General features: G+C 35.8%; 1 protein-coding gene across 4 annotated transcripts in view; it reads left to right on the forward strand.

The window, feature by feature from the left end:
• Positions 1-20,613, forward strand: part of PDE10A (phosphodiesterase 10A) — a 362,187-nt gene that overhangs the window by 308,182 nt on the left and 33,392 nt on the right. For all 4 annotated transcript variants that reach the window (XM_027686793.1, XM_027686767.1, XM_027686777.1 and 1 more), the window contains exons 6-10: positions 7,307-7,447; positions 9,789-9,944; positions 12,664-12,714; positions 14,491-14,549; positions 17,131-17,182. In XM_027686793.1, the coding sequence (XP_027542594.1) occupies positions 7,307-7,447; positions 9,789-9,944; positions 12,664-12,714; positions 14,491-14,549; positions 17,131-17,182 (459 nt within the window). The remainder of the gene's footprint in view (positions 1-7,306; positions 7,448-9,788; positions 9,945-12,663; positions 12,715-14,490; positions 14,550-17,130; positions 17,183-20,613) is intronic.

The raw sequence follows: 20,613 nt of genomic DNA on the forward strand, positions 1-20,613 counted from the left end.
TTGTGATTCACTATCAGAATCAGAGGTTATTTTGCATAACTCTGCACTGATTTCTCCAGGTGTTTGGTTTTGCTCAATATATTCATTAATGCATGGATGAAGAAAGAATACAGGACTGCAGATGTCTTTGTAGGGATGGATTAGAATTCAAAATGGTCTTGGGAAAATGGTCAGAAGAAACCAGACAATGATTCAGCTAGGACAAGTGCTGGGCTTTCCACAGATTGCCTCTCTCTGTGTAGGGCAGCTGATGACTTTGAGAAAGATCCTGGGATTCTGGGGTTTGCAATGAATTTGAAGGTAAACATGAGTCAGCATTATCATTCCTATATCAAAAAAATTACACTGTCATATGTAGCAGACAGAGAACTCTAGCCCTGGTGTAAAGTAATTTTCCTGTTCCTCTGTCCACTACTGAGACCCCAAATGTAATAATATGACTGGCTTAAGAACTGCACTTTAAAGAAGATATAAAAATGGAGGAGATTAAGTGAGTTCAGGAGAGAGGAGGGAGAATGGTCAGGAAAGAAAAGAACTGATTTTACTTAGTCTAAAGAAAAGAAAGTTGAGGGATGAAGATATGCCTGGATAAGGCAGAGAGGAAGGGAATAATCTCCATACCTGTGGTGTGTAGGGCAAGAAGAAATGTGCTTGAATTAGCATTGGGAAGATTTCCTCAGTTGTGGCTGTACTGAAGCACCACAGTCTGTTGCCTGTGAAAGCTCAGGGATCCTCATCCCTGGAGGTGTGATTGAGACATACTTGGCCAGAAAAATGCTTAGTTGACTATGCCTTAAAATGGAAGGGATGGAAGAGAGGTATGTCAGCTTGGTTTTCTGTGTCAATGAACTGGTATAGCTCTCGTGGTGTTTTTCAGTTGTGTAAATCAACTGGAAAATTTCCAGGAGTAAAGTGCAGTTAAAAATGAATACCATTCAGAAGGATGAAAACATAAAAAAACCCCAAACCCAACTGCTAATAGTTTTACAGCATATACGTGCATTGTCTTCATTTCACAAGTATCCAATGTTAGTACATAATATGTAGGTTAAAAATGCAAATCTCCTGTTAAGTACACTGTCAGTTATCATGAAGGAAATAAGTTTTTATAAACAATGGTGGTAGTTGATGATGGGGTTTTTCCTTCTTTCATACCTGTGTGCTTCATGCAGTCAGATTGCTGCACTTGTGTTTAAACTCAGGACATGATTTTAACATGGTAGTATTGGGATACTACTTCAACTTAGCCAGTTTACAAATCCAAGGTTTTGGGCTGTGAATGCTTTCCAAATTATTTCTGTTTGCTTGGTTGTCTTGGTCATCATTGCTTACTGTGATGAGCTTTATTCCTGCTAAAAAACCTGGCCTTAAAAAGGCTTAAAACAGCCTTTATAACTGTCTACAGATAATTTTATCATGAGGCTATGTGGTCTTACATTTGGGTTGTCCTTTACCAAGAGTAAAAATTTATTGCTGTTACTGAACGGAAATGGATGTTAGCAGCAAAAGCCATTAAGCTCACTTAATATCAACTTGCTCAATTTCCATTTCTCTTTAATGTTTTGGGGTTTTTTTTCCCCCCAAGCATCAAATCGCGTAGCAATGCTTTAGTATTAAGGCTTTCATTTAATGTCAGTTGAATATTAAATTATTTTCCATAAAGCATTTTTAGGGCCAGTTTTATTAACAAATTATGCTGTGAAAGAAACTAGATCAGGATCCCGTCACCCAGACCACCAAAAGAGTTTGTTAGTGGAATGCTTGTCACGTGTACTTTAACCTTCATTCCAATCATTAAACCTGTTTTCTATACAGACTTCTCTTCTGCAAAGAAATTTTAGAAAAATCAGTTTATGATTGTCACTTACTTAGTTATAAGAAGTTATGAAAAAAAAAGAAGCAACAGTTTGTGAAATAATGAGCAATACATGTTTACCATTTAAATCCAGCTGTGGATTTAACTTGATACAGTTAGTTGAATGGTTTCTAGTCTTTGTGAGTTAGGATTTGGTGTTGTGCTGGATTCCAACAGACTACACACCAGCAGCTACTAGAAAAATAGCATCAATTATACCTGTAGTTGACCTCTTCATCAGAAGAGCCAAAGACTGAAATAATTGAAAACTATAGGTACTTTCTTACTGCTGTGAGAATATCTGTCAGGAGCTGCTGATGCTATTGAGTTATAACAGTTGTTGCTACTCCTAATGTTTTCTTTTACTGGGATTTTAATCTACTTCCTCTGTCAAGAATTAGATTTTCACTAGAAAAACCAACTGTGGGGCCAAGTTACGACAGCATGACAAGATGAACATGAGTAATTCTTCCTGTGCATACACTTATCTGTTAGAAATGAGGAGTAAAGAGGGTTTCTTCAGCCAGAGTAAGTGATTCAAGATAAATTACTTAATAATTTTACCAGACTATTTGCGTAGTATCAAGAAAAGAGCAACAAAAGCCATGGTATTATGGTTTATTGAATATATACTGATTTTATTATGTATCTGAAAGCTGAGTTTGTAGGTTTATATGTGAATTAGAATGCTGTCATGTTGATATCCCTCAAGAACTAATTACTGTGTACATCATTCTTCATTTCTGTAGACTGGAAGATATTTTAAAAAGACATTAGAGAGAACAATAGGTTACCTATACCTAGAATGCCTAAGAAATGTGAGTCATAGAATACAATCATAGAATCTTTTAGACTGGAAAACCCCTCTAAGATCACTGAGTCCAACCATTAACCTAACACCACCAAGACCAAAGGATAAATTTTGTAACATTTGTCTGTGTTCGTCAGTGTTTGAACCTTTGGTCATAATTTGTTTTGGACTTACTGTTTTGTTTCAGAACCTCTTGCTCTCTGTGGTCATGATAGATCACTAGTGGATTACAAACCACACTGTAACATCTGTCAAAATTAATACTAGTTTTTTTGGCTGTGGACTTCGTAAACGTGAATTAAGAGATAAAACTAGGAGGGGAGCAATAATTTTGAAGATTTTAGGCCCAACCAGAACAATCTGTCCTGTCATAGATGGCAGAAAAGGAAGCACCCCATGTGCTCTGAGGTTTCAAGAAGGTATAGAACATTCCTGGTGTCAGACTTTGATGTTCCCCTGCCTACTACGTTTAAAGAAAAAAGTCCATCACCATATAGAACTTGTTGGAAGAATATTGTTAATAGGGTAGTTGGGACTGATGGAGGTAAGGAGGTTCTGTCCTTGTCTGAAAAGAGGGGAAACAGATCAAAATAGGGAATTGCAAAGTTGCATGGGCTACCAGGTACCAGAATGCATGAACCTGGAAGCTTCCAAAAGATTCTCTCTCCAAGCCAATGTTTACTCTTTTGGTAGTTTATCAAACCCAGAGTCACTCTCTCATCTTGGTTGCCTTCTCTCTCATCATCAGTAGAGATATCTAATGCTCTTTGTACGCTAGTTACCTTGTACTACTTAACTTTTGCCAGGAGAGAGACAGCGACATTGCAGTATCGGTAAAGAGCTATTTGTGTTTATCTGTTTCCTGATACTGACTTACAGGCTCACTGCAAGTGATTGTAGCAGCAAAAGAGTCTGTGAGCAGTATGCAAGCGCCCTACTGTTTCCTCAGCCTTTTCCTTTTACTGCATTATGACTTATTAGTACAGTATTTGGGAAATCATGGGTCTTAAAATTCTCGTATTTCCTTTCTAATTGACTATATATTAAGTTGTGGATAAAAATGCCCTGGTTCCTCATTTTGATTATTTATCACTGTTCAGTATCATTGCAAGAAACACAAACTGTTAGTCCTTTTTTTGAAGTAAAATATTCAAACCAACTGAGGAAATGCAAGTAATTTGAAAGGGCCAAGTCTTTCCATTTCTTCACTTACTAGTGAAGCTGTATACAATATATCTGATGTGTGTATGGGAGCACTTCTAATTACCCTTAGAGCTAGTGAAAAATTGTTTGAATGTACATTTTCAACTTAAAAGAATGCTGGAGTCATTCATAGTTAGAAGAGAGTAGTAATATTTTTATTTTCTTAAAAGTATTTTCTTAAAGAAAAGAAAAAACAAAATGTGAGCTGGATAGGTGATGTGAAAAACCTGGTGGCTTTGGATGGTGATAATTCTAGAGACTCTCTTAAAGCTATATCTGTGGGGTGCCTCAGAGATTATTACAGTAACGTGCCATAGTAGAGAAGAGCACAGCTTACTGCATTTTGTTTGTCTGACCTTGCCATTGATGGCTTCTAGGATTCAAAAGCTTTGTTAACAAAACTCCAACAAAACTCAAGATATTTCCACATCCTTAATTGGCAATAAATATTTTAATTCATTCAGATTTAAATTGATCATATATGGAATGTATCAAAAGTCATGACATTTGATCAGGTGTATATATAAAGTCAGAGTGGAATGGTAGAAGCTTATGGACTAATTACAGCTTATGAGAAAATTTGCTTTTCTTTTTAATAGTGCTGCATGGTCAGGATAAGACTATCAATTTTTCTGCACAGTCATACTTTTCTACCTGTACAGTAAGAAGGAATAGTGACAAATTTAGAACCTACTGGGTAGTTTGAAGAGTTTTTTGATCATTGAGCCCTAAGCAGTGTGGTTTGCAGCTTCTCATAAGAAGCAGAATGGGATTGCTTCTGCAAAACTCTTTATCGCTGGAAGTAAAATAATGTTCACAAGCTTTTTCAAATATAGGGAAACTTTTTGACAGCAGTACTTCATGGTCATAGCTACAGAGGAGTTTACCAGCCAAACTGATACGCAAGGACACAGGAAAGACTACTGGTGGAATCAGCTTTTGCTGGCAGTACTTCATGGTGTCAACACAGGTTTTTGGCCATTGAAGATTTAGTGAAGGCATTTTCTGAAATAAAATATGTATATGTAGAAGAAATGAGTTGTTTTCTGATGGAGGTGGCTGTTTGGTTTTCTGCCTCTTTTTCTCGTATTCTGTTTTGAGAAACTCTTTCTGAGAAGGGAAAGATTTGTGTATTGTTTTGCATTTAGTGATGGGCATGACTCAGGAGAGGAGTGTGGAAAAGCACATTTTATACAAATGATTTAAATAGCACAGTTATTTTGCTAATCATTGTGCATTGCTACCTTGGCAAAAAGAATATAATATGTCTTAAAAAAAAAAGTAAGAAGAATGGTGTGGATAAAAGTGCTATTAATCTTTGAAGAATTCAGCTTTGGTCTCCTATGTCCTGTTGATTTAATTTGACTCATTCCACTACTTGGACTACATAAATTAGACTTTAAACATTGTGTTGCATCTCCAAATTTTGCGCTACTCTTCAATAGGAACCACCTTTTCAGTTTGGAATGTGTTATAGTGTTACTGTTCCTACTATAAAAGTACTTTTTAAATAGTAAATCTTTTTTTCCTATAAGCATATAGTATAGCTCATCAGACATTTGTGAAGATATGTATTTCAGTTTTCTATGCCATTTATATTTTACTACTTTCTTTGATTTTTTAAAAAAATAATTTTATACCAAAACACTGATTTAAATAAGTAACGATCTGTGGTTTCTTCAGTTTTATTAGAATAATGTACTTTTTTTCAGATCGTGGTGTGCTTTTCTTGGATATGTTATGTACAATGTTCTTTTTCATTTATTTAAGTGCATGTAAAAACATGAACTGAAGCTTGTGAAGGCAAGTAACTGTGAAACTAAGTTTTCACTTAGAAATTATATGTATCTTTATTAGATTACAAGAAAGTGAGAATAAATGGAGCTTTTTTGTTTGGGCAAAATGAGCAGGCTTGTTCTGGCAGATTCAATGGATTGATTTCATAATGTTTTTTGATTGTTTGGGTGTTGCCCTTTTTTTTTTTTGTATTAGATACTTGTAATTCATATGGAAAGTAAACATTCCAACTTTTCCAGTGTCTTTCACTGCTAAAGGCCACACTTCAAAGAAGCTGTAAGCATAAATGGCTTTGAAAAATAAAGTTAAGGTTTAGTATAAGAATAAACAGAATATTTCAATATTTCATGTACTTGTACCATAATGCAAGGCATCAAACTGGAATAAATGTTCATAATCAGCAGGGCTAGTCCATGGAAGAAGTACCTTTCCTTCCAACTGATTAAGTCACTTGTCTGTGCTAAAATAGTTTGTGGCAGCTCTATTTTCTCTTTTAAGACAGTTTAATTTTCAACTGTATCACAATATTAACAAATTAATTACTGGATGGAAAACTCACTTCCTTGTCTTGCTGTACTTTAAGAACATGACAAATAGTTACTGATTTTGTCAGAATCTCGAGTATTTTTCTTTTGAATCACTAAATGCACTCTGTCGGACTACTGATTCTTCTTGGATAGACTTTCCTCTTGTTTTGCTATGAATTCCATACTTTTTATCTACCATTTGTTTTCCCCTCAACATAAAGTTCAACTTTTTCCTTTCAAAATGCTGTTAATCCATTACAGCTAAGTCCATTACACCTTCATCACTGGAGGAATACCTGCATATGATGCATTATATTTCATCTTCTTAGTTTGTGAACATTTTAATGTGGGGTTTTTTTTGGAATTATTTAGTATATTTTATAATGTGCTGTGCATATTTGCATAATAAAGAAAGGATAATTATGAGAGGATGCACCTCATATCATCACATTGTTTTCTACAGCTGACAGTAGATGCTGAATTTCAGATGCAAATTCTACCTTTAGTATTTCATGCTAAAAAACAACCCTAATGAAAACAAAGTATAATAGTAAAATTAGTCAACACAAAGCAGTGGCACAACCTGTGGCCATTCTTACCAGGAATATTAGTAACACATTTCGTGGTGGCAGTGTCATCTCTCCGTGGTGTTACATAAACAAGATAAACAAATTTAAATATTGTCTCTACCTTTTGAGTATTTTCTATTGAAATAGATAAGTATATACTAGACAAAAAAAGACAACAAAAACTAATCTGTCTCTTACAAAACAATGCTTTCCTCTGTGAGTCTTTATGCTGTGTATTTGTGTTCAAAGTAAATGCAATCCTACCCTGATATAAATGGTAACTGACTCCAGTCACTCACTGTTATCCACTGGAGCTATTCAAGAGTTATCCACTGTCAGAATGGTGACTTTAGAGTGGGATTTGCTTAGATTTCAGAAGAATTAAACTGAGTTTATTCAATTATTTTTCATTGTCAAAAGCTGTGTTTCTCTATATTATCTACTTTATTCAGTCTTTACATAGGTAGCACAATAACTGTAAAAGTAACCATGCTTTCTAATTGAGGTTTGGTTTTTTTTCTTTCTCTTTTTTCCTTCTAATTAGAGTCTGTGTATATTTACACCACCAGGAGCTAAAGAAGGACAACCACGACTCATTCCTGCAGGCCCCATTGCACATGGCACTACAGTATCTGCTTATGTAGCCAGATCCAGAAAAACGTTGTTAGTAGAAGATATTCTGGGGGTAAAAAGCTTTCTGTCTTTAATTAGATGAGTGCAGTATGTTCTTAGAATGAATGTTTTGATGCTGAAATGTTTATTGAGATGAATTTATGATAGGATTTACATCTGTCCTGCTATCAAGAAAATAAATTTGAGTTTGGATTAGCTGATGGAATAATTTAAGAATATTTCATTTATTTCTAAATATAAAGGGTTTTTTTGTTTGGGTTTTGGTTTGGGTTATTTTAACAGATAAGAGAAGTAATGGCACCATAGTCGCTCGGAGAGAAAAAAAACCTGCCAGCCAAAACTCCTGTCCTCCTGTTCTTGAAATACTAATCCCAAACAAGAAGACTTTCATATGGTCAATCAAAGTAATTTGATTTTAATGCAGGGCTCACACTCACAAGAATGTCAGTTAGAATTCTGGTTATTGGGCAGGATTTTTATCTCTGCATACTCTGAGGTAAAGCTAGAATGCTTGTAGTGTCAGTAGATCTATATGAAAGGTTCATTAATGTAACTGATATCAAAATTCAGGCCTTTATCTGTAACAGGAGTCAGAAGTTCCCAAGATGATATTCTCATAATTCTTGGCACTCTGTATGTCTGTCTTTTTTATTTTTTAAAAAAACTTCATTCTCTAGTTCCATCTATGCAATTGTATGAAGCTGGTATTTCAACTGTACTTTGTGAGAGCACTTCATGATTAGCTGGTTATAAGAACACCAAGGAACTTTACATTCTCTTATCTCTTCAGTGTTTCCTATCCTTACAAGTTCTGTCCAGAATAACAATCTTTGGATACTGTGGACAAAATTGGACATTGTTGTCTCTATTTTTAAAATTATTTGTTAAAAAGTGTATGACCTTTGTTGGGCAAACCTTGGCTAAAAATGAGATACCAGATGCCTAATGTGAGTACACTTAAACAGAGCCACAAAACCAAAATGCGGAAGCTGCTCTCCCTGTAGTATCAGTCCGTGCTTTCTGTACACCCTGGACTATAAAGATTTTATGTGTTGGTATGTTTTTTCAGTCACATAGGGTTTAAATTCTTACTGGCAATTTCCAATAATATCATTATATCCTTGTATAAAAAGGTTATATGTTTTGTTTTGATTTTACATTCATAATAAAATCAGGGGGGTTAGCGAGGAGGAGTTTTGAACTTTTTTGTTGGTTTAATATCAGTGGATCATTGACCAAACAGGAAGGTTCATTTTGGTGACATTGTTTGCCTTCATGTGATTTTAGGAGCTTCTCAACAGCAGGAGGGAAGCCAATGCAGGTAGACTTGCCAGCCCTTTTTTGTGGGAGGACAGAATTAAAATGTGGAAGCAGAAGGCTCCTGTTTGAAAGTGCTTCCCACTCTTGTCTTTCATTTGTTCAAATTGATTGTCATCTTAGTAATTAAGGCAGAGATTGCTTGCTGTTTTCTTTGAGAAATGAGAGATTTTGATTGGCCTTGAAAGGGTCTTGCCTAAGCACAGCCTGCAGAGAACATCTGGTATGAATCAAGTACTGAAGGACTGATGTGCAAAGAAGTGGGTCTTGCGTACGTAACACCGACTAGTTATTGCCTCACTAACTGTAACATTCACGTCATTTCTAAGGTCTTTGTGAGTTTTCCTACATGGCAAAGTGAAGCTATAAAGCCTTAGACATTCCCTATATAGACTGAAAGTTATGTATTTGGGCCTTTTGTAGCAGCTGGTAGGATTACTGTGATATTTGTTTCTGTAACTTTTGCACTGGTTTATTCAGGATGTGTAAACATAATTTTTTTTAACATAATTTTTTGGGAACACATTTTCCTCCTAAGGAGTTGGTTCAGGATTATAACTGTATAAACTAAAGCCTTAATCTCAGGTTTCAATTTTTGTTCTCTTGCAAGCACTGCTGTCTGCTCAGTAACACTGAAATGTGAGCAGTCCACTTTGTGATTACAAATACTTTGGGGTTTTTCAGGAGGAAAGGTGGTGATGGGGTAGAGTTGTTTGTTTGGGTTTTTATTTAATCTGGACTGGCATTAGCAATAAAGTACTGGCTTTGCTGTCTATGAAGTTAGAGAAAAAAGAATTATAAAAAGAAGGTATAATATCACAGCTAACTCTGACTTTACATCAATAAGGTTATCAGTACGTCTAAATTAATGCCGAGACTTTTAAATTGCATTTTTTTTGTAGATGTCTTAATACTATGTGTAAGTTATGCTGAAAGATCAGGGGTTTTAAATTTTTATTTTTTTTATAATTTTCCTGCAGATTTGATCAGCCAGGTGGCAGAGGAAAACATCAGTATGTCTTTCCTGTGATTGTTATGATATTTACATTTTATCAGATTATGTTTATGTTTTCTAGGATGAGCGATTTCCCAAAGGTACTGGACTGGAATCAGGGACCCGTATCCAATCTGTTCTGTGTTTGCCAATTGTCACTGCAATTGGTGACCTGATTGGTATCCTGGAGCTTTACCGTCACTGGGGCAAAGAAGCCTTCCACCATAGTCACCAAGAGGTGAGCTCATGCGGAGTCTTTACCCACTTCCCCATGATGGTCAGCACTTCTCCACCCCAAACTTCCTCCGCTCATTCTCTCATGTGTTTTTACCTTTTTCGTGATTGATTTTTGTTCTTATTGAAAAAAAAAGTAGGTAGTGATTTATATTTTCAGTCAGAGCAGGTAAAATATACAAGTACAAGGCATATAAAGAATTTTACCTTGTTTTCTTTTGTGGAAAAACAGATTCAAGATTTCTCTACTGATTATAAACTCTGTAATACAGAGTTATTAGAGAAATCAGTGCAGAGCAGGTGAATGAAATGTAAGTGTAAATCAAATGAAAAAAACCAAAATCACTTTATAAATAAAAAAAAGAAGTGCTGAGTTACCCTGAGTCTCAACTTCAGCTCTCCAGTAAAGTTTTATTTTACTGTATGGTAAGATTTTAAAATTTATTTCAGTTTTCTTTTTTGGTGTGACTTCTTAAGGAACGACTATAATATTGCAACATTGTAGCAACAGTATAGGAAGTCTCAGTGGGGGGTCTCACAGGAGGGGAAAGTGATTTTTTTTAGAAAACAAAAGTGAAGCAAAAGAAATTTCTGGTATTTTTCACTCCCATTCTTACATCCATACACTCTCGGGCAACCAAGATGTGTGTGTCTAGGTGGTATTTCCACAAGTCATGCACAGAGACACGGGTATCCAGGTAGTCCCTACAGAATTCTTTGCAACAGGAGGACAAGGGATGCTGTCTTCTGAGCCCTTATGTCTCCTGGTTTCTCTCTAGGATGACAACCAAGGTTTTGGGCCAGCCTTTTCTTTAGCCTATAGGAGTTGATAGCTTTTATTTCTCTAGCCTGTCCCATCTCTGCGAGTTGTCAAGATTTACTCACACTTTGTCTCCTGACTTAGATGTCCTTAGAAACTGTGTGTAGAAGTGCTGGTACCTAGATGACCTGTCAATCTATGTGCCACTTGTAAAGCTTTCTTCTGCATTTTGTTTCTCTTGTGATGCTTCCCCATCCAGATATTCCCGTTCATAACCATCTTCCCCTTTCCATGACTGTTCTACATGCTTTATTGTATTAATGTAAGGCCTGTGTAGCTACGTTGTCCATACATGTCCATTTGTCAATCCAAAGTTATGAGTTGTTAGCCAAATACAAATGAATTTGAAAATGGAGCAGATGATGTAAAGGCTATCGCTTTATTAAACACATTAGAACTGCATCTCAGCTCTCATGTCTGGGTGAGGATCCTTGTTATGTCCCATCTAAACATTAAGATGTCTCTCGTGTAAAGGTGTTATGTACCATTTGTTTCTCTCTGTACCCTCCCCCAGGGAAGAGGCTCTGAACACAGAGGTTAGGACAAAACAGAGTGAATTCTAGCCAGGTGTGTTGTCTCCATAGTGGTCGAGATGCAGTATGGAGGAGTTTAGCTCTACTGAACAGGAACTGTTTGTGTGAAAAAGACAGAAATATGCAGGCAAGATACACTAAAACTAGTCCTCCCAAAGAAGGAAAACAACAGCAATACTTGTTAATTGTATATTTTGTTTATCAGTAAGCTAAGTAGCCTAGCATTCATTTGATGCTTATATATGTATTAGTTGGGCAGTCAGTGTTGCTTCAGGTTGGTGTCACATCTTGTGTTTTTTCACCAGTAGGTAGAGGTTGTGCTAGAGGCTGGATTAGTATGGTGGCACCAGTGTCCTTGCTCAGAGAATAAAGAAGAGACATTCATGCAAAACCAGGCTTCATTAATTCTACTGCTTGCACGCAATGTATTTATTTTTTAAAATTTTCCTGTTACATTAATCAATTCAGATAGGTCTCAGACATGCATTGTTCTGTGAAAATATGAATATTTTATGTTATACGAAATACCTTCTGTATTCAAATACTGAAGTTCATGAATGTTCTACTTGGAACTGGCTGCTACATAAGGGTATTTTATTACTAAATTAAAAATATTTTAAGGTCACTTTCTGAGTGTTCTAAAGCATTCTTTTCATTTTCAGGTTTCACAAAGCCTTTGGATACTATTAGCAGTTTTTATAAAATATGTACTAAGTGTTCTGTTTAAAAATATAAAATTATAAAAAAGTACCTTAGGAGGGTATGCAGAAGCTGACCTTCTGTATTTCTGTTCTCTGTGTTCCTATAAAGCTCCTGTGTTTCAAGGACAGGAGATTATGCATGGTAGCACATCATAGTTAACTGCAGTTTACATGACATTTGTTTGAAATGTTGCCTGGAAACTGTCATACTTAAAACACTAGTCTTGAGCTGAGGGATCAGGTCTGGTTCTTCTGCCACCAAAACTGTAATGAGAGATACAGTGCCTGTTTAGAGCTGGAAGTAGCTATTGCTGAAGAGATACAGACCCAGAAAGCTGTTAAGGGATATTTAATTTCTGTGGCAGATGCTTTTCAACAGTGTAATTTTTAAAGCATTTGGCTTATGGGATGTTTGTTTCAATGTTGTGTTTTTGAGCTGATGGGTTCCCAATCCTGCTTCTGAAGAGCATTGGTAAGCTCTAAAATTGACACACTTGCAAGCATACTGAGATTTTTCACAAAATAACTGTCTTCCCACAAATTGTTACTGCCTGCCTGTCTAAAACAGCTCAGTCAATTTACATCACAGCTAGACAGAGAAAACCAGCATGTACCCGATGTGCAGTTTTCAAGGTTACTTCAGAGCTAATTACTTCTCTTTTGTTGCAGGTTGCAACAGCAAATCTTGCATGGGCTTCAGTAGCAATACATCAAGTCCAAGTAAGTGTGAGTGGTTTTTCATTTTTTCATTGTGTATCCCGTCTGCCAGAATTTGATTATTAGCAACATGGATTGTGATCCAATTTTAGTGGAGATCACTGCTAAAACATTGATTCAAGCACCTTTCCTGAATCTGGGAAAAGTATGCTAACATTTTTGATATTCATTGAGCTAGATTCCCTCACTTGCAATTATGCTTAAATTATTAAACGGTATTTGTACTAAAGTAGAGAAATTTTAACAAAGTAGGTGAATACTGGTTAAAGAAGATTTATAACAAATTTGCAGGGTTTTTTTCCTTCTAAGAATACAACTGCTAGACTAACTGTTTGCTTTCCTTCTGCTTTGGTATTCAGTTTAAAATTATTAGGTGTTGCTGGAAAAGCCTATTTTAAGCCACCCTCGCTAGCTGCTTCATAGTCCTGTAACTACTGCCACTAAGGATGCTTCATGCTGTCCCTAGCTGGGTGCCTAATGGAGCTTCACACAGCGTCAAAGCTGCTCTAGCAAACCCCAGCAGCTTTGCTAATAGGTTTTGTTACTCCAGCTAGCAGAAGATGGTAACACTGAAACTAAACATATTCTGTCAACTCAGGGAAGATGCTAAAATAGATTCTTCCATCAACTCACAGGAGGAAGTTCGTGACATTCTTTTTTTCAAGGTGTCTTTCATACAGTTGTTGGAAGACTTGCAGAAAGCTTCCTGCTTTTCTTTTCTAGATTTTAATGTTTGCTGCCTTGGTGCTGAAAGTCACTGATTTTGGGATGGTCATTCACATTTAGGCAGCATTAGTTGGCATAGACTGTTGTATGCTAGTAGAATTGCAATTACATGCGGTTGTAGCTTTAGATTGTAAGAATGACTCTTCACTTAACTGAGAAGTCTTTCACACCTAACAAAACACCACATGGAAAGTTTAATTTAAGCTTGTCCATTGATCATTTTCATTTCTCTGCCTTCTTCTAAGCAGAAGGCTTGCCCTTCCCAAGTTTTTTGCATGAGAAAAATGCAAGAGTTTTGATCTGGTATTTTATATCTGTATTACACAGATGAAAGATATTACTAGTTCTAAGTGGTATTATTTTTATATGTACAAATAGAGGCTTGTTTTCTTTTCTTGGCCTCAGTGCTTGCTCTAGTAATATACAGATGTACAATTGTACTTCAGGTACACAGTATGCAACTAGATGAAGTAAAAATGCAGTTGAAAGCTTTGCTTCATCTAACATTTTTCTTCTAAAAAGTAGTATGCATACTACTTTTGTGTTCTTATTCATATTCATGCTGATTTCTCCCAAAGTTGAGCATGTATCATCTGCTGCTTAGCTTAGTTAAACTTGCCTGACGTCACTCTATAGTTGTGTCTACATGCTACTTTGCAGCCTGGAAAAAAGTGGTAAAAGTGTGGTGAGAAAGGAAGGAAACAAAATATTTGACAATCTCAGAAGAGCTGAGGGTCTGGATAAGGAGATGATGTTGATTCCATAACCACTTTCAGTGACAGCCTTTGAAGCAGCATGAGCAAGTGTAACAACCAACAGCTTTCAAGAATTCTTAAGAAAGAATTTACTTTCACTTGAGAGTTTTAACTGAGGAGCTAGATAGCTAAGATTGAAACCCAGTACACAGATTGAGCTTTTAATTATGTACAATACAGTAACATATACATATATATGTACTAGTAGGGGTATTTTTTTCCATACAAATTAAATGGATTAAGTTTCCCACTGACATCAGTGTTCTGGTAAAAATGATTCTATGATCTGTGCTTCCAGGTGTGCCGGGGCCTCGCCAAGCAGACTGAACTGAATGACTTCTTGCTTGATGTATCAAAGTAAGTGTGATTTGCATCTCATGAGTTTATTTTGATGACGTTTTCTACCTTGGCTCTTACCACCTACCTGTGTTTGAAAAACTTAAACACAAGGAAAAGAACAAATGATATGGATTGCAAGGTGTATAGCTTTCAAACTTCTTTTTTTGGTGATGGTGCAGAAGAAAATGTGACATTCAATTATACCTTGCAGAGATTGTTTATTCTTGTGGTCTTTTGCTTGGGTTTTTTTTTGCCTTTTTTTCACCTCTTCTGTCAGAGTTAAACATATCATATCTTTTGAGAAGTGACAAATAGGCTTGGCATCTCTTTTCATGCCAGTTTTAGAAGGCTTGAAAGGACTTTACGAAAAGTTAGTTAGCATGCTTCAGCTTTCCCTCTCCCCCTCCCCTGTAAAATTTTGTGTGTATACACATGTATGCATAAATATAGGGACTTCAGGGTTAAATCCTTGAAGAATAAGGGCTGCCATTGTTCTTTCCCTGCATTGTCTGAAGGCTCTGTTTTTACTTTTAAGGACTGCAACTGCATGTAATATGTTTGCTTTTAATTTCTTGTGACAATAAGGGCAAGATTAAATTGAAAACACAGTAAGAGTGTGGAAGCTTGGGCTTGCACTTGCAAGTTTAGTATCTTAGGTGATCTGATTTTCCTTCATCCCTTTTTGTTTGGCACTGCTATTAGGATCTTTAAATAGCAAAAATAGCTAATAAATTAAAAGACAAACCAGATTTGTACTTTTAGTAAATCACAGTCTGGGATGCTTAACAGTGTTTTATGAAACTAGTTGGTAGAAGAATTTCTAAGTGCATGACAAAGTACTGATGATACTGTGGAAAAATGAGATGTCTTGAATTTTTTCTACAAACACTTCTATGGGTCTTGATGAACAATTCTCAAACTGATGAGATTAGAGGATGTCCAAGATTCCTATGCCATTGCTCAGGAATGTAGGCAGCCAAGCTGACCCAACTGGAATAGGGAGTGATACACCGCATGGAGGAGTCTGCCCCTTGCAAGGAGGGCAAGCTGGTTGTGTCCAGATGTTTTTCCTTGCTTTTTTCCTCAGGAAGACATTTTTTGTTGGTTTGTTTTGTTTTGTTTTTTTTTTTAATTTCAGCATAATTCAGAGTGTGTTTCCTAAAGGGCACACTTACTGAGTCTTGCACCGTTATGTTCCTTTCCATAGTACTTTTATGTTGGTAACATCCATACTGAGCTAATTTACCAGAAATCTCTGGATGAATCTACCCAGATTTATGGATTGGCAATTTATTCTTGGACTGGTATAATACTAAGATTATTTTAAAAAACTTTTTAATTGTTTTAAATTTTTAAGATAAAAATGACAATAAATATTGCAAGTATTTATTATGCCTTTCTATAAGAAAATATTTCTCATGCAGACGTATTCATCAATTGCTAGAATTTTTATTTTTAACAAAAAAAAGGTCTGTGTCTTGAAACACAAAATCGAGATATCATTTAATAATAACTTTATGAACTTTATGTAGGTAGGGACATACTAGCAGGAAAATAATTAGTTTCCTCTTAGAAGTTGTCTGTACCTTTTCTTACATGGGAAGAGGGTTTCAGTGAGGAGATTGTTAGTGTGCAATGTCACTGGGACATGTTCTGTAACATTTTAGAAAGGGCAGAGTATGCAGTGCTCCACGTCTTCATGTCCCTGACAACGTAAGACTAGCGTATTATGTATTTTCTTTCCACTAGACCCAAACAGAACTGAGCTGTATATATATTCAAGGCCATGGGACAATGCCTGTCTCTCTTCTGGGAACATTGTAATCCGAGGGTTATTAAGAATTGGCATGCGGAAGATTTAAACTTCTTTTACTAATAAGTTTGACCTTTATCTTTCAAATGTTCTTGACTGTCCTTGAACAGTTACCACTTTGCTGTGAAACTGAGTTTCCTTCTTATTTTTTAAGTTACAAGATCATCCTCTTTCTTCAACTTCAACATGCTGCACATGGGTTGATATAGAAGATTCACTGAGTTTTTTAAATTGTTGCCTTTTAAATAGTGTTAAGGGTTGGATAGTATGAGGTGGATTTAGCTACACTATGTAGTTTTATTCAGTTCTCAGTATATAACGTGGGTAAACCGAACGAGATATTTTAATATTTTGAAAGCAATGGATTTTTTAAAATCTATCCACTGCTTTTCTTTTCCTTTTTCCTTTTGCTTTTAAAATTTTCATTGTGTCAGAGGTGCCAAAGCACTGTGATATGTTCTTGGTGTTGCTCTGCAGGGGCCTATTCAGTTCGTGGTAGGCAAGGTTTGGTAGTCTTTTCTTTTTTTTACAGAGAAAATTCTATGTATAATGAAGAATATTCTACAATTCTGTCACTGTAGAATAACAGTTTAAAGAAACAGAACTAGGACCATTTCTTAATTCCTTTGTGCTGTAGCGAGCCAGTCGGTAATTTTCAAGGTGCAGTGCTTTTTCCTCACTTATTCTGGTTCCACTATTAAGCCAGAGTGAAACAAGAGCCCATGACACCCATTTGAGAAGTGTTTGATTAAATGTGAATGTTTACTGACTTCTCTTTCTCTGCAGAACGTATTTTGATAATATAGTTGCAATAGATTCTCTACTTGAACATATAATGGTAAGTTGTCTTTTTCATTTCTAAGTTTCTTAGTCATAGTTAATAAAGTCCTTCATTGTCTTTTCCTTGAAGACATTATGTCACTGAAATATGTGAGCTGTTTGTAATGGACATATAATACAAACAGTATTAACATGTCTGTATGAAAAAGGTGGCGAAGGTCAGCTTCAGTTCACAGCTTTCATAAGTAATGAAACATGACTGTCTCTGAACTAAATAGTTACTATTGTGTTTCAGAGAAGATTTGAACATTGTAACAGAAAGACTTCTGGTTTTCTTTTTATTTCAGCTTGTTGTATTGATTCCTTCTTCCTAAATTCAATTTGCTACATGCTGCAAAGCACTGCTGAAGAAGTTACTGTCTGTAGCAAGTAGCAGAGGTCAAACATTACTCCTAGAGTATTTGTTCCAGTTGCTGAATGAGAGGTGTAAGACATCGCATCCCTTTGCTTTACAAAACAACACCCTTAGCTAGAGTGACAGTCAGTCAATGTTTTATAGAAACCACTAAAGCAAGTGCTTAGGTATTTCCATTGAAATAACTAATTAGTGAATTAAAGTACAGTTCAGAAGCAGATTATAATCAATTTTGAATTCAGAATTGTTTCCTGAATAGTATTTAGAAATGCATATTGACTGGTTGTTTGTAACACATTTTGAGTGTTTGATGTATGAATTATGCTTTTTAGCTTTAGGTACATTCATTGCATTCTTCAATTCTTTTTCCTAAGTGTAAACCTGAATCAGGTCTGTGATACCATTGTTTAAAGTTGTGTATTCAAAAATTAACTTTCCAACAGTATTCTGATACTTGCTCCAGTCTTCAAAGTGATATTTTTAGCTGGACTATTCAAAGACAACAAAGTTAGAATGCAAACAACATTGAAGTGGTTTTATTTAGAAACTTGAATTAGTAATGGAAAATATTCTGCAATGTTTGTCTTATTCTCGTTGGTACACAGTCAAGAAATCTGCACATAGGACACATTTCCGAACAGTGACTTTTCCAATTTAAATGAACTGCTTAGAAATAGCTTAACATTTAAAAGAACTGGTATAACATAACATATGGCTTTGAGAACAAATATTGATATTCTTCCCTGTTCTTCCCCATGATTAGCGATCTGGTGGAAAACACAATTGGCAGTAAAATATGCTTACTCTTTCATCATCTTTTCCAACACTTGACTGCATCATGATTCTTCATTTTAACCTGTGTGATGTTTCATACTGAGCTTCCTCTTAAGCTTTTATCTCTTTCTTGAACCAATAACTGAATTATGTGTTTGTACATTTATTGCCATTTTATGGGAGTATAATTTTATCATTATGTGGCTTGTTCTGTGTCTCACAATGAGAAAAGAGTGAAACGCAGTTTTACCTCACTACTTCACCCTTTGGTGATTGCACTTCTGGTTTGATTTGTTCCTGCAATAATAAAGAAATAAATATAGGGGTTTTTTCCCATTCTTTTTGGTTTTATTTTCATTAAAGTCTCCCAGTGAAGCTAATGGTATAATGGTGGTTTTGAATATAGATGTAAGGAGTTGCCTTAGAAAATTTCTTACCAATATGCTTGAAGTAAATGCAAGCAGCTTATGCAAAAGGTGATCCCTGACCTCCCTATTGACAGTGCAAAACATACTTTTTGTACTGATACTCCCCTTCAGCCAATGGCCTGGATTTGAGCTAGGGGTTTAGAGAAGTAAAACTCTCTCATCCCATTAACTATTTCTCTCAATTAGTAGTGCTTAAGCAATCATTTTTGAAAAGCATGAGTTGTGACAAAGGTACGTTCTTGAGTCATATGCATTAAAGCATAAAAGTTTAATTGTATAAAATCAACACTGGGCTGTTGTTTTTATAAAGAAATCTGATACAGTTTCTGAATATTGTAATATTGTAATACAATTTTAATAACAATATTAAATACAATACAATATTGTAATATTGTATTGTATTTACTGGATCTTTTGTCCTTTTTGTCAGTTTCTATTCACTCGCAGTCATGGTCTGAGTGGTTGAACTCTTTAGACTTCTTAATGCTCTAAGGGGGAAAAATTTCACAAATGTTACCTCTTAGATTGCAATCTCTCTGACTTTCTACTGCTCTGATGGAGTAAATGTAGTAGAAGACAACAGAATCTTTCCAGCCACAAATTCTGTTTGTATGGGAGGGCCCTGCAAGTTGGTCTAGATGGCTTCTGTGCCGTTCCCATTACACAGCTCCCATGACACAGAACTAGAGTCTCTCAATTAATTTTTATTATCTCGTTGGTGCTTTTTTTTCCTGCCAAGATCTATTTGCATTAATGTGAAATGAAATACTTTGTGGTTTTGGTTTTATTTTTGAAAGAGAAGAGGTGGGGGAGATCATTTGTGTGGAAGTCTTGTGAATCCCTAAGACATGTTATCTGCATGCATTGCACATCAAGATGTTGTCACCCTTTTTCTCTAGCTGAACGACTAGGTGGCTATTATATACAAAGCTGAGCAGGATCCACCTCAGATCACGCTCTACCATGCAGCTACTAAACATCATGAACAGATAAGAAACATAGGAGACCTACTGAATTGGGTAGAGCAGGTTCTTGAGCCTGCATATGGCATCTTATGTTAGCACAGTGATCCTTGTTTGATTTTGGTTTACTCTTTCCTCTTGTTCTCAGAAAGGCCATTGTATGTCTGAGAAATATTTCAGAGAAGAGCTACTGTGTTCCCAGGACAAGATTCTGTTCTGACACTCAGTGCTCCTGGCAGTTATTTTCACAAAGATAAAACTTGTTGTTTCAAAGTATGATAGAGACCAAAGCAATAGAGACAAGTCTATTGCTGTACTGTGGTACTTTCTTGACTATGGCTGGTACCTTGTGGCCTTGGTTAGTTAATGTAAAATTACTAAGCCTCAGCTTTTGCACAAATACTGTCCCTGGCATTAGGAGGGTGCAGGCATTTCGCATGGGAAATCCATACACAGGACAATCCATAATGACACTTCTAATCACAGAATCACAGAGTCACAGAATATTCTGAGTTGGAAGGGACTCACGAGGATCATTTATTCATTGTTATTTATTACAGGCATATTTAGCTTTTTTAGAAACAAACACTACCTTCTGTTTTACGTCTGTCTTTGCTAGATATTCAATACCAATACATTTGCACTGAAGATGAAGTCAAAAGCCAAAAGTGTTCTTAGGTCTTGGTATAACTTATCTATTTAAAATCAAGATGAATTGTATCAAAACATAGAAGGAGGAAAGGTACTATTTTGAAAAGCCTTCCTTGTACTTGAAAAATAATTTAATAGGAAAGCCTATTTTCTTTTAGCAAATATTCAAGTCTCTAAAGATATTCCTGCATTTCTCAAAGAGAATAACACTTTAATTTGAAAAACAATATCAAATAAGGCTTTAATTTTGAATTGTCTC

This window comes from Neopelma chrysocephalum, unplaced genomic scaffold, assembly GCF_003984885.1.
Source record: "Neopelma chrysocephalum unplaced genomic scaffold, ASM398488v2 Primary Assembly neopelma1_23, whole genome shotgun sequence".
NCBI lineage: Eukaryota > Metazoa > Chordata > Aves > Passeriformes > Pipridae > Neopelma > Neopelma chrysocephalum.